Source organism: Pelobates fuscus, chromosome 4, assembly GCF_036172605.1.
Source record: "Pelobates fuscus isolate aPelFus1 chromosome 4, aPelFus1.pri, whole genome shotgun sequence".
Classification (NCBI taxonomy): domain Eukaryota; kingdom Metazoa; phylum Chordata; class Amphibia; order Anura; family Pelobatidae; genus Pelobates; species Pelobates fuscus.
Genome location: NC_086320.1, coordinates 49,885,733 through 49,901,042, shown reverse-complemented (window position 1 = coordinate 49,901,042; position 15,310 = coordinate 49,885,733). Strand labels below are relative to the sequence as shown.

The window sequence follows — 15,310 nt, the reverse complement described above, 5'->3', positions numbered from 1 at the left end:
GGCAAATATGATGCTACGTCTATTGGCAAATGCACATTTGTCTTGGTCGAATGCTGTGCTTACCTAATGAAAGTCTACGAGGTCAATGTACAATCTCCATTTTATGCTTTTTTAATGTGTCTGAAAGGGGAAGACCCATTTGTCCTGGTAGAATATTGCTCTCTCTCAATGTAAGTCTAGGTGGAGAATGGTATAATGTTGTGCGCTCTCGTAATTCTAAGGGGAGAAATAACATGCATGCTGGTATCATGTTCAACTCTCTCAATAGTATTTTAAGGGGAGAATCAACATTCATTCTGGTAAAATGTTGTACACTCTAACTATAAGTATAAGAATGCAAGTTTGTCTGGTAACATGTGGTCTCTAAATTCAGGCATATGTGGATGATGTGCATTCATCCTGATTGAATGTTGTGTTTGCTCAATGCCAGGGAATGTACATTTATTTTGGTAAAATGATGTGGTCTCTTAATGTCAGCCAATAAGAATGTGCAGCCATCCTAATAGAAAGTGGTGGTATCCTAATTTTAGTTTATGAGAAGCCTGTACATTCATCCTCTTGGAATTTTGTATGTTCTAACGTTAAGTCTTAGACATGAAAGTAACAATTAGAGCTGTAATGATTGTATTGCCATTGTATTTATACTATTCTAAATGCTGACATATCTATAAAAGCAGTCACCCAATCAAAGCAGGCGAGTGCTGTGTTATTGGAAGAATTCTATTTTTTTAACCTTGTTTTATATTCTAGAATGTCATTAAAATTTCCTCTATTTTGACCAAACACTCAAAGAATTAAAGCCTTAAATACTTAAAGCACATTTCTCTACACAAATGAATGCTTGGAGGGACATTTGCTAACCCAAACAAATGCCATTTCGCCAACATTCGCCCATCCCTATTAATAGCCAATGAGAAAGCAGATGACAAAAAAGTTGCAGACTATTAGGTATTATTTTCATAATACCATAAAAAATCGAGAAAGCAATACACGGCAAAAAAAAAAAAGAGACGGGAATGGGAGTCAAGCCTACTGCACTTTCAACAATTTATACTTACTGTGTCAGCTGTGGTTTTTGTTCTTCTTTGACCCTAGAAAGATAAGTTTGCACAGCTGAGTGCAATATATGTCAAAAAAAAAAAATGTAACAAAAAAATAAACAAATTCAGATGAAACATGTACAATTTCTCCCCTTTGACCGTAGCAGCTTTATGTTTGTTTTCAACAATCTTTAATATCACTCCAGACTTCAAAATCCATTTAAAAAAAAAAATCATAACTTTGAATGTTACGGCTTACAGAGATTGTTTACCATCATATATACAGTGGTCATCACATGTATATATATATACACAGATACTGTAACACAGTTTAGGTGAAATCAAACTAAATATGCTGAGCTAATAAACCATTGTGTCATTGCAATGCACACGCATGCTGGACAAACAAACAATGAAAAAGAGCAGTACGTTTTGATGTCCAACATCTCAAGTCATCCAGTATTAAGTGTCAGTATGACGATAAGGCCTATAATGTATTATAATCACTACGTATAACTAGGCTACTATTATTTATATAACGGTATAGGTCAAGGCTAGTAGATTGTGTTTATAACCATGGACATGTCTTTTTGTTTGCTTATACAGTGAACTAAGTCCATTAATCTCAGAGGAATGAACTATGAAGAAAAGGGAAGATTTAGAATTGAAATGTGTAGGAAGTAGTTGGACTATGGGTGGAGTTACGAATGGCTAGATAATTTATCAGTCAGGCTACTATACAGTGTGTATAACTATGTCATACTTCTTAATTCTCGCTTATAAAGTGTACTCAATTCTTTAATCTCAGTGCAGAGCAGTGGAACTATAAAACAAGGGAAGGTTTATAAGCGAAATGCGTGGGAAGAGGCTGAGATATAGGAGAAGCTACAAATGGCTAGAGAATTATACATATGGATAGCACAGTAACCAATGTTAAGTGCTGTGTGATTGAGAAAGAAATCACTTGCAATAACCCACATTAATCTTTGGTAAACATGAAGAATTATACATATGGGTGGCACAGTAACCAGAAAGAAATCCCATGTAATATAACCCACCTTTGGGACAAATTCACAGTGCCCACAGGTAATAGAATAAGTTAGTTCTTTGCAGTGATAGCTTTGTTGTACTTACAGCTGGAAATAAAATATCTGGGGCTTTATTTTATTTTTTTTTATATCTTGCTTTAATATAATTATATGAAACCTTAGGAAAAGATGGCCACATTATAAGAGCGTGATTAAAGAATGCCTGTTTGAATCCACAGTATTATAATCAATCATTAAAACTTCAACAAGATTGAAAGGACCACTATAGACACCCAGAACCCTTCAGCTAAATGAAGTGGTCTGGGTGCCAGGTCCCCCTAGTTTTACAATGAGGGTTAATCCAGCCTCTAGTGGCTGTCTCCCTGACAGCCACTAGAAGCTGCTTCCATGATTCTCAATGTGAAAATCGCATTGAGGACACGCTGAGGTCCATAGGAAAGCATTGAGTAATGTTTTCCTATGGGCAGATAGAATGCGTGCGCGGCTCTGGCCATTCGGAGCTGACTTCGGCAGGGGGAGGAGAGGTCACAAGCGCAGAGGGAGCCCGGCGCTGGGTATGGTAAGTGGCTGAAAGGGTTTTAACCCCTTCAGCTCAGCAGGAGGAGAGCTCTGAGGGAGGGGGACACACCTAACAAGTTTGTTTTCATGGCACTATAGTGCTCCTTTAAGTGAGACATATTTTTCAAACTAAAAGGCTTGTCTTGCAGTAATCATTGAGGCTCTCAATAGCGCAACCTCAAATCTTTTGATACAGATCTTAATCTTAATACATTTAAAAAAAATATTTAAATAAAATCAATTTTAGCTCCTTATTGACAGATTTTCAATAGAATATGACAATGTTACCATATTATGTGTTTGTAAATGTATATTTCAACAATACATAAATATTCTATATATATATATTGGCATGGAACAAAGAGACTTAACTGGAGCTATTTTCCTTGATTTTGCCAAGGTCTTTGGCACAGTAGACCATGACATTCTTTTGCAAAAACTTAAAAACTAAGGCATTGGTAATTGCCCGCTAACCTGGTTTTGATCGAATGTTTCAGACCGATTGCAATATGTGGCCATTTCTGATTGCGCTTCCCTCCCTCTTGCAGTCACGTGTGGTGTTCCCCAAGGCTTCATACTGGCCCCCCTGCTTTTCACATTATTTATAAATGATCTGACTAATGTCTGCAAATCCTCAACTGTACACATGTATGCAGACGACACAGTAATCTATGCAAGTAAACCCAAGCTACCGCAGCTTGAGGCTGTGTTCCAAAACCAATTGACAGAGGTAGAAAGGTGGATAGCATATAACAAACTCTTCCTAAACACTGACAAAACCGTTACAATGATCTTTGGAACTGTACCTCACTTAAGTAAACTACAAAATCAACCAATGTGTATCAGAACAAATTCAAATAGCACACTGACAGCAGTCTACTCTTTTAAATATCTAGGTATGTTGCTAGACCCCAATCTATCCTTTGGCCTTCACATTGAAAACATCTCTTGAAAACTTTACCCAAAACTAGGTGCCCTGTACAGAAACAAATCCTGCCTAAACCCTACAGTAAGAAAACAGATGCAGCAAATGCTTATGCTGGTCATTGATTATGGGGATGTAGTGTATGCACCCGCACCGCAAACTCACCTTAATAAACTCAAAACGTTACATAATTCGTTCTGCCACTTTGTACTAGAATGTAATTACTTTACCCACCACTGTGACATGTTAAAAGAGCTAAACTGGCTGTTGCTGTAATCCCAATGCATTCTTCATCTTTCCAGCCTTGTGCATAAGAGCATTTCTGGGAAGCTCCCACCCTACCTGAGTAGAATGCTCTCCCCGGTTGTTCCCACCTCCTATAACCTCCGAGCCAGTACTACCATAATACAAAAATAAAGTGGCTCGATCCTCCTTTTCCTACAGAGCACCGCAATTATGGTATAACCTCAGGGACACAGTCAAATCTTCATTTAATCTAAAATCTTTTACGAGATCTATGGCAATTTACCTCAGCGCAGAATGCACCTGTCATGGTTGAATATATTTATTACCTGTTATATATTGCATTTATATATGTGTGCATATATATAGTTTGTATTTTTGTAATATTGTATCCTATTGTAACAATGCAATGTTTTGTGAACAAAGACCCAGGACATATTTGAAAACTAGAGAAATCTCAATGTATCCATCCTGGTAAAATATTTTATAAATAAATAAATATATACAGGTACTCCTCAGATACCGATCGGGTTCCGTTCCTACGGCCTGGTCGTTAACAAATTGGTTGGTAAGTGAGGAATTAAGGGATTCCCTGCTCTGGTGCACTTGTCTATGTTCGGGGAAATTTCCCCGAAAATAAACGAACGCACAAGAGCAGGGAATGCCTCTAATCTATGCTCGGGGAAATTTGCCCTAACATAGATTAGAAGGATTCCCGACTCTGTTGCGTTCGTCTATGTTTGAGGAGATGTCCCCGCACATAAACCAACGCACAAGAGCAGGGAATCCCTCTAATCTATGCTCGGGGAAATTTCCCCTAACAAAGATTAGAGGGATTCCCTGCACTGTTGCATTCATCTATGTTCGAGAAGATGTCCCTGAATATAGACGAATGCAGCAGATTATGGAATCCCTATAATTCACACGAAGGCTCGCACTTACCACAATGCAAGAGAGGTGGTCTTAAGTGCGAGCCATCGTAAAACAAGTAGGTCACAAAACGTGCCTAACAACTTGTGGTGAGTCCAAACACAACAAAACTACCCACAATGTGATCCAGATAGAAAAATTACTATTGTGCATAACCAACAAATCTGAATACGGACTTTAGGAGGTCTTCCTTGGACACAGAAATTGCATACATTATATTTCTACAACTATCCCAGAATTCCCAGTTTGACATGCAAATGAGCACAGACAGGTATTGTGTTTTAGACCCTGCATCTCTGCAAGTGTCTGGCTTGTTTCTGATCGCTGCTTCTTTCGCATCAAAACCCATGTTTTATTGTTTTTTTTCTTATAAAAACTGTAAACAGTTTTCCATTGTTAAAGGACTACTAAGCACACCCAGACACCTTCACTGCTCCCTGACAGCCGCTAGAGGTGCTTCCACTGCACTAGCTGAGTAAAAGTCAGTCACGTGACACAGAAGCACATAGAGAAGCATTAAATACAATGCTATTCTATGGGGTAGCTTGCATGCGCACTCGGCACTTGCCATGCATGCACATCAGATTCCAAAGCTCCTAAATAACGAGCATCAGATTGGCTACCACAGAAAGAACCAAAAAATACTGGGGAAGGCCAAGCAGCCGGCAATGCCGAGGGAGTCTGGAGTAAAGGCAAGTAAAACATTTTAAATTTTTACATGAAACCGGGGGGAACCTAAAATAAACCAGCAGATTGAGTACTATAAAAGGTTTGTATTCCCAACGTTATAGTGTTCCTTTGATGGTACCTGAGAGAGGTAGGGTGATGTCTAAAATATGCGGCCTGTCTGTGCTGATTTGCATGTTGAGCTGGGAATTCTCGGATAGTTGTGGAAATGTCTTGTAATTTCTGTGTCCAGGCCAGACTTCTCAAAGTCCAACTGTGATGCATAACAGTATTATATATATATATTTATTATTATTATTGTTTTTTCAAATTATTCACAGGGGAGAAGGAAAGATTTGAAAGTTACATATTCATCTAATTATATTATATCATATCTGCCATACTGAAGATATTTTGGGCACATATTATTATGTGCTCTCTCTATAAACAATTATGAAATATTGGAACTTCTATAAACTAAGGATAGCAGGAAAGGGGTGAAAATTATATTATTTCTGTTCTCTTTTTGCGATTACAGTGATAGTCATTAGCTCATCATCCTAATGAGATCCTTAAATCCATATGTGATCCGTTGGGCAAACAAAATCACTTTGTGCGTTTTGTTTGCAGAACCACCACTGACTTTTAGCCGTCAGCACTCTTCTATACAGAACTGACAGTATCACTGCCACACGGACATTAGGCCCCCATTAGATGACAAAGGTTTGAATGAATCCACAGACTCACTGGTGCTGCAGCCTTTGATTTCACAGCTTCCAAAATTAGCCACTAGCTCTGATTCTATATTTATAGCAGCGATGTGAAAGTAGGAATTCAACTGATTGCCGTCGTAAGGCAGTTCCAAATTTGGCAGTACTCACATTTAAACTCGTACTTACATTTCTAAGAGTGTAAAACATATATTTATTCTGTACAGATATCAAACTGCATTAGTATATTGAGTGGTGTGAAAACATAATATTGAATATGCAAACCAAATTTATATAGTTTAATGTAAAAATGTTTTGGATAATTTTACATGGTAACTCTAGTACCACCACCTTCATGGGTTTCCTTTGTCCTAAACTAGTATCTAATGTGTAAACTTTTGCCAAGGGAGGGCTGGTCACATTTGGCCTCAGGGGCAACTACAAAAAGATAGCACAATCTGAGATTAATCCACACATTGCCCTACCATACTCAACTTCTATTCTTAATTTTATATAAATGTTTTATACTGATACTGCAAGAACAAAACAAGAGAGAAAATACACAAATACATACTATATTTTAGTACTTTGCTGTTTTTCAGTAGCCCACAATCTTATATTCTAGTGGCCCAATGCGTATTTGCTTCCTGTCCCTTTTGCCAGCCCTCACCTGAGACTTTAATAATAAAACAACTAAAAAAGGGAGTATATGTATATTTTGCATATTTTATTGTAATATCTATACTATTCATTAAAAAAACATTTTAACTACCCAATCACAGAAACCATCCAAACAAGTTACCGTGTTGCTCTTTAAATCATGCCCTTATTGACCAAATACTCTACCTCTTCAATATTGCTTGTCAAACTAGATGGATTTGCAATAAGACACATAGTTACTACCTATCATTTGCATGTTAAACACCGACAAGCAATTTCTCACAAACAAGACTTTAATATAGGTATTTTAGTCATCTGCTATCCATTTCCCGCATTCTTAGCACTTAGCAAAAGTGAACCCACCTACCAATTTCACAATTGTAAAACAAAAGAAGGAATGTGGTGGGGTTAAAAGCACATCTCCAAACCTGGATCCAGGAGGACCCTCTTAATTTAGTTGTGAATTACTGCCTTCCGGATGATTTTTCCAGCAGGTCATCAAAGAAAATGTATATTAAATAATTTGTAAGAGCCATATCAGATGTGCTCTGTGTTGATGCTACCATTTTATAGGCCATGTCATCCAAGACAATTTTCTTCCAATTTTGGGCATTAAGATCCATGCTTTCAGATAAGCAATACGTGTCTTGGTCAGAAGAACAATACATTTTAACTCAGTATAAATATATAAAATCTTACCCAATAAAGTAGACATAGCTTTAATTAGTATACCAACATGTACATTCAGACAGACTTGTTTTCATTCCAAACATAACACATTATGTCCCCTTGACTGGACCTACTCTTTGTTATCACACATTGTATTTGTATATGGAGTGAACTGGTGTGTCCTATAAAGTGCAAATGATAAGCAGTACACCTTGTTCTTGTTCTGCCTTAAATAATTTTACTACAGAATTCACAGCAATAAATCTATTTATCATGCATGCTATATACGGTTTATGTATACAAACTTTGCCCATGCGCGAGAGTACAACACTGATGTCAATTGAGGATCCTGCCAGAACCTCCAGAGATATTATTCTGCGATGATCAAAACATTGCTTTATTTCCTCAGCCGTCGCTAGTGACAGCTGGGGGAAGTGACAAAACATGGAGGCTGTAGCTCCGCCTTATGTCGTTAGGCATTTACCATAAGACAATGCAATCCGAACTTTGCCTTGTGACATCTTCTGACGGAGTTGGAATTTCAATGAAATTCCAACACAGTCTTTATAAGAATTGTATAAAGATTTTATGAAGATTTTAGCAGGGTATGGAGCAAATTAAAAGACTACTCTGGGCTCTAATGCAACTTCACTTCATCTCACTGGGGTCTGGAGACAATGGGTGGCTTATGAGGTTAAACCATTTTTTGAACAGTTTATCCCTAAAGTACTCTGACACTCTTACCATATCACTAGCCACCCACTGAGAGAAATGCTATATAAATATATAATTTCTCCCAATGGGCGGCCAGTGATAGTCTTACGGTGTCACCACATTAGGCCTGGGGCTGAAGGAGGAAGCAGGTGGGCTGAGAAGATTGGCGCCATCAAGAGAACTTTTTAAAACGGTTTAACTCCATAAGGTAAGATGGTACCAGGCCCTCCAGACCCCATAATGACTTCGCTGAGATGAAGTTGTTTTGATGGCCAAAGTGGTCCTTTAACTGAGGCTGCTATATATATTGGCACTCCGGATGCTCTTACGGTCATAATGCTGGCAAAACATCAAAACATCTATACTCTAATATGCACTAGCAAGTCATATCTCTTTTAACAGAAAACATCCTAAATTGCTTATTAAGAAAATCTGATTCACAGATTTGGTCTATTCCGCTCACAGAAAAACAACTTTGAAGAGGGATTTCTCGTTTCCTGTTTCCAGTTAATTACATCTCTATCCATTCATATCTAATTGCAGTTTCCATTCATTTAAAGTGCTAGTTCCATCTAAATTTCCTTTTTGAAACAAGCACACTCAGAGTAACTATTTATAAGTAAAATCACAGACTGATTGTTTAAAAAAAAATTGCAGATTAAAACAAATTCCCTTCAAACAGAAACAAAATGGATATATCTACTGGGGAAGGGGAACGTCCTCTTAAGATATAACAAAGAAAAGGGGCTTAACCAGAGGTGGCTAGACACCCAGGTAAGTGTCAAATTGTTAGGAAATCGTGTGACTCTTAACTGGGTAGATGGTGCCAGGGGTCTGTACCCTTTGAAACATAAACTATTCAATTTGCTTTTCAACAGAAAGCTTTTTTTTTTTTTAACTAGACATAACACTTCTAACATCACCTTATTACTGTTAAATTCCCAAATCCTGCACAGATATTACTCTTTAATAATGTTTAGTTTTTTCTCCAATAATATTTTCATCAATTCTGATGAAAAAGTATTATTTGTAGATATAAATAAAAAAAAAAAGAATAAGTGATAAGGTGCTTCAAAAACAGGTGTAGATACAAAACAAATAGTAACTGGTATGTAAAACACTCAAACAGACATACAAAACATAAACCGTGAATAAACAAAATAATATGTGGTATATCTATATGTAGATATACACGCACACACAAGATTAACAACAAAACAATGTCATGTTTTATGGTAATATAAGTGCCATACATTGTCCATCATTAGAGAGAGCAGGGATGCATATAATGAGAATATACAGATGGTGGAAAATAGCTCACAATGACAAGACAGTCATTTGTAAGGAGCGGAAGTCATAGCAGGAGGTGGCATATCAAACCGTGAAGCTTTCTCACTGCAACAAAGGTAGGCCTGGTATGGGGCTGAATTCTTCCTGACGGTCTATGTGTGAAGTGTAGGACATCTGGCTAATGATTGACAGTAGAGGATTAATATGACAAAATAACACATAATCCCTCCCCTCTGCCTGTGATATAATCAAGGTAGCTAATGCATTGACTTAATTATCCACAGGCAGAAACAAAACACATTTATATAAAGTACCATAAGTACTTTATTCTATGCTATTTAGGCATTAAATGCCTCTGCTTCTGTTTATGCAGCCCTAGCCACATCTCCCCTGACTGTGAATCAAAACAGTTTGTTTACATTTTCAATCAGATGTTAACTTGATTTAGATGTTTTTATCTCCTGCTCTGTAAATTGAACTCCAATCACACACAGGTGCCTTCTGCATGGTATAGAAGGCTATTAGCAGAGCAGAGAGGAGTGGTCGGGGCGGCATAAACAAAGTGATTTAACTCCTAATTGGCAGAGCATAGAGCAGTAAGACTGCAGGAGTATGATCTACGCACCAAAACTGCTTCTTTAAGTTGTTTACGTGCCTATAGTATCCCTTTAATAAAACATATGTATAGGATATAAAAAATAAATAAAAGGAAATACAAAGAGATTATGTGATTTAAAACAAAAATTAGCATTGTTAAAATAATGGGTGGGCATGTGACTTTTAAAGACAATCTTTTGTGCTCTGTACATGCCTCTCATTTACGTTGTCCCTCCACAAATCCTTGTTTAGTGAACTTGGGCAGTTTTGTAATGCATAAAGCACATTTGGGCGTGGGTACGGTTATATTTGCTGGCCTAGATGAACTGCAGTCAGCAGAAGATAGGAAACCCGAGATATGAGGATCAGAATGATCTTATTGGTTACTTTGATTCTTCACCTTTTAACCACTATCGGTTGAAGCTTCTCAAGTACACAACGTCACAGTTTTCATCTGTTTATGCGCAATAAATAGACAAACAGACAGAAAGACAAGATATATAGACTGCCAGGCAGAGAGGCACGCAGACAGACAGTATGTACACACATTTATTATGTGTTTACTGGCTTCCTTATTACTATAACTAATGTACTATTTTGTTACGTTAGCAATATGTATATAAATAAATATGGTATCTGTTTCCGTTTTACTGTAACTGATGCATTATTCTGGTATACTGATTAATGGCTGATACACAGCTTTTAGCTTTCACTTAAGAGGTTTATTAAAAATAATAATAATAATTAAAAGGTTAGTTCACTAAAGTGAATTCAAAGTGAATTTGAAGTTTAAGGAATTTAAATTTTAAGGCCAAAATAGCTGAACCGGAATAATTCTCTAAGTCACATATGGTTTACGTTCGTCTACTCTGGCCTTAAATATGAAATTATCTTAGAATTCACTTTGAATTCTCACTTTAATAAATAACTCTGTTAGAGTTTAAAAACAAAATTATTTGCCAAACTAGGGCCTAAATAGCAAAGTCTGAAAACACACACACACACACAAAAACAACTCATGACAAAGCAGCACTAGGAAATAGGATTGAGGTGTGAGTTATTTAGAGAAAAAAAACAAAAACTATTTTGAGATAACTAGTACAAAAGGAGCAATCTACATAAATATCTACTGGTTTCCATGGAGATTGCTACACGTTTGTACTTCGTCTCACAGCTGCAATGCCATGTTAGGTAAGCTAAAATAAAACCGCCTGAAAAGAACAACTAAGCAGAGAACAAAGCATTGTATTGATAACTTTTCTGGCACTCAGATGGTTAAAGGAACATTCTGATCCCCATGACAACTTCATTTAAATAAAGTTACTATCATGCCAGGAGGCCCCTGGACACTCTCTCACCTTAAGACTATGGTTTCCAAACCCATCCTCAAGGCACACCTACCAGTACGGGATTTAGGGGTTACCCAGTTGTGTCTAAGGTGCGGGCACCATTGCCAGCTCTCCAGGTTCCTCTGAGGTATCCGGCCTACTCAGGAAGAGTGGAGTGCCACCAGGCAGGGGCATCGCTGATTGGCTAGAGTCTAAGCCAGTCAGTAGCTCCCCATTCATAAAAAAACAGTATTTAACCCCTTAAGGTAAAGTGCCTGGGGGCTGACTGGCACCATAACAACTTCATTTAGATTTAGAGAGTGTTCCTTTAAGAGAGAGCATTCAAACAACAGAACTTATAAGCGCACCAGTATAAACGCATGCCGGGCTTCTACATTTTAAAAGGTTGGAGAATCTGAAACACATTCACATTACAGGGGCACATAGCAACCAGACAGGTGCTCTTTGACAGATGTCACTGGTGTTTCTTTGTTTAATATAGAACAATCAGTTGCCAGGCAACAAATAGAACAAAACAGCATTCGCCCGGCTACTCAAAGACTTTATTGCACTGTTTATACTGACTGGCAAACAATCGTTTTTTTTTTGTGTTGTGGTTTTTAAGGTTTTATCACAAAGAAAGCGGAAATCTCTAATTTCTCAGGTGAATATTGTAAATCACATGCTCACATGTTTAATCCCATGATCCTAACAGATGTAGGTGCGGTTGGTGGTAATTGAATCAAGCATCGGAGAATGATTTGACACATCCGACACACAACAGACATAGGTCATCAATGTGAAATATCATGCATGAGTATACACATCTCACTCCAATAACACAAGCATATACATCTGACACACACAGACAGTATTCAGACATGGCTTACACATACAACACATTGGGTACGTATATACAATATCATATATATAACACACTGTTGAATATTGTCTGCAAAGTTCCATATTCTAATAAACATCAACTATTCACTCTTGCCATAGTTCATCCTATACTATAAATCAACTTTAATGTCACATTTTATTCTACACTATGCCATGATTCACCTCCACTTGCCACATTCTACACCTTTTATGCCACCACTTTCCATAACTGATGCTCATACCATATCTCATATTTCTTCATCATTTGCCTTAAGCCTCTTCTCTTGTCATATTTCACATCCTACCTAAAATGAAAGGGACACTCAACGCACCATACCCCAACAGCTCAGGATCTGCCAAGTTACAGATTCACTCCATGTGGCAAACAATATTCCCTTAGTTCACATAAAAACCCAACAGACTGGTTACTTAATGTGGTGTTGGAAGGACTGAGAAAAAATGCAGTGTGAGCAAGCCAACATTTCATCCCTACTCCTCATATTGACAATTCTGATTGATCACAATGTCTTTGACCACCAGTCCTGACTGACCACAACCAACCTTCATGCCTCCTAACCATTGCGATTTCAGCAGGGTAGTCCCCGGGTTCCCAACTTTGCAACCTGGTGGTCCACTTTTGGGGACACCAGGGAACTGTCCCAAAAAAGTCTAGGGCGAGCCCATCATTAGACCCACTAAGGGTCCTAGGACCCTACAGGGAACAGTGAGACAGTGTTTCCTGCATGGTCTGCTCTCAGATCCGTGCCTTTTCTGGGTGGGTTTGCCTGCTTTGGATGGTGCCATAGGCACGCCACCAACATCCTGCTTCTCTGGATGCCAATTTGGGGGATTATGTCCCTTCCCCAATATCAGATCTTGTATAGAAGTCAGGTCAGCAGCTTACTATAGCAGTATTAATGCTATGAGACTATGCGCACCAGATTTCTGGAAAAAAAAACATTTTGCAGCAGTTTACAAATTTTGTTTTAAAAATCACAACCCTTGCTAGTCACCATTGAAACTGCACCTATAATGCATAAATGACACTTCTGCAATAATAAGCATGAATCTGTCCAACCTTGGATAGTAGACTTGGAAGTTTGTCTTTTTTAAAACTGCAGTTCATCCAAATTTGGGTCGACCAGGCATTTAAATACCCGAACTCTGAGCCAATTACATGTCTAATAAACGGGCAGGTTCATTTTAGTTTGTAATTCTGAATTCCACCCATGTCGCCAAAAGAAGAGATGATTGATCAGAAAAAGATGATTAATGGCTAGGGGACTAAATGATGATCTTATTCACAGATCAAGTGAAGAGTGAAATAAAGGAGAAAAAAAAACAATGAGCAGTTTAAAAATCTATATTTATATATTCATATATTATATATTTAATAAATATATAAATATAGATAATTTTTTTTACTGCTCCTCATTTTTTCCCCTCTATTGGTCACTTCTCACCTGACCTGTGAAACAAATGCTGGGAAAATGCACCTATATATATTATTATTTATATTAGGTATATGTTTTGCAGTACACTGATTGGCTTATTTTCATCCCCTTTTGGTTCATCTGATTCATTTTTCCCAATCTTTCTTTGATGTCAAACTGCGGCCGAGCTGAACTTTCATATGACCAAAAATTAAGCCGCCCCCAAAATTATTTTATTTTGAGCAAAGTGGTTCGGCCAAAAATAATTTTTGCACCATGCACAAGTCTATTGGATAGTAATGATAGGGCGTGAGCACATGTCATATCTTAACCCTTTATTCCTGGCTTGTTATGTGTCAATTCTTGCACTCGTCTCACTTGCCATACTTCATTCCTTACTTACAATATTTAATGCCAATGCCACATTTAAACTTCACTTTATATACTTTAAAAACACTTTATATTACAGTTCAAGCCTACTTGCGATAAATCGCCTTTAACAATAGTCGCCACTTGCTATTTTTAATCCAACGCATTTGCTTCCCGATTACCATTAGTCACCCATGTCCATAACTCTCCCACTTTAGCATTGACCCTGAATTTGTTGATGCTCAACAAATTATCACTGTATAATATACTGCAGCGTTACGTGGTTTATTACCTTGAGCGTGCATATAAAGTTCAATCTTCATTTATACGGAAAGGACATTAACCAATTCACATTGCTATTTTTAGATTCATTTGCAGCACACGACACTTTCTTGCAACATTTTCGAAACACAGAATAGTTGAACTCCTAAGACTAGTTCCCACTGAAGTGGGACAGTGGACACTCAATTTTAGGAATCAAAGCTATTTTTTTAAAGTGTACATTTCTATTGAAATCTGCACTTTTTGTAACATACACATAAAGTAACACAAAAAGACACACACATAAAGCACTTAAACAAGCTTCAGTTGTGTGGATAGTCCCTTTAATACATGAGTCTGATTTTCCTCTGTAAACATTTTTTTATATAGTATACTGCCAGCTTGTATTCATGCATCCCATGCATGCAAGCAAGTCACCCTGGTGGCTTTGACCATCATAATGCGGTCAGTTACCTTACTAATATATCAAATTCATTTAAAGTATTTATTTATTTCACCAAATAATATTTGCACTATTTAAAGAAGATTCCGTTATAGAGAAACATACTGGCTTTGAGTACATGATTCCTTCCCTTTATTGAGACAGAATGTGTCAACCTTTCATCGTGACCTTGTGATGTTTGTGGGTCCATTCACATCCTGGTCATCTGCTCACCATCTTGCCAAAATAAATATTCACACATCTTGCATATCATACAAACGCAAATTAAAAAATGGCTTTTGTGTGTCATTTCTTTTGTAAAATTAAAACTAAAAGCTTCTACTTAGCTGTTAGAATGGACCATTACCTTCAAAGTGGAATTTCCTTTTTTTGAAAATAACATTTGCATCTACAAATGAAGACAAAAATATATATATTTAATGTTTTGTGGCTCATTAACCCACCAATAAACCTAACCTGGGTAAGTGGAAAGAGCAAGCAAAAAAAAAAAAAAAGCTAAATAGTGCAAAGGAGGTCTATTTAC

At 37.3% G+C, this 15,310-nt stretch overlaps 1 protein-coding gene across 5 annotated transcripts in view; it reads right to left on the bottom strand.

Moving 5' to 3' along the window:
* RIMS2 (regulating synaptic membrane exocytosis 2) overlaps positions 1-15,310 on the bottom strand; it is a 627,382-nt gene that overhangs the window by 561,223 nt on the left and 50,849 nt on the right. The window contains exon 2 of one of the 5 annotated variants that reach the window (XM_063451151.1): positions 1,059-1,091. The exons of the other annotated variants lie outside the window; for them this stretch is intronic. Coding sequence (XP_063307221.1) covers positions 1,059-1,091 — 33 coding nt within the window. The remainder of the gene's footprint in view (positions 1-1,058; positions 1,092-15,310) is intronic. 5 annotated transcript variants of the gene reach the window in all.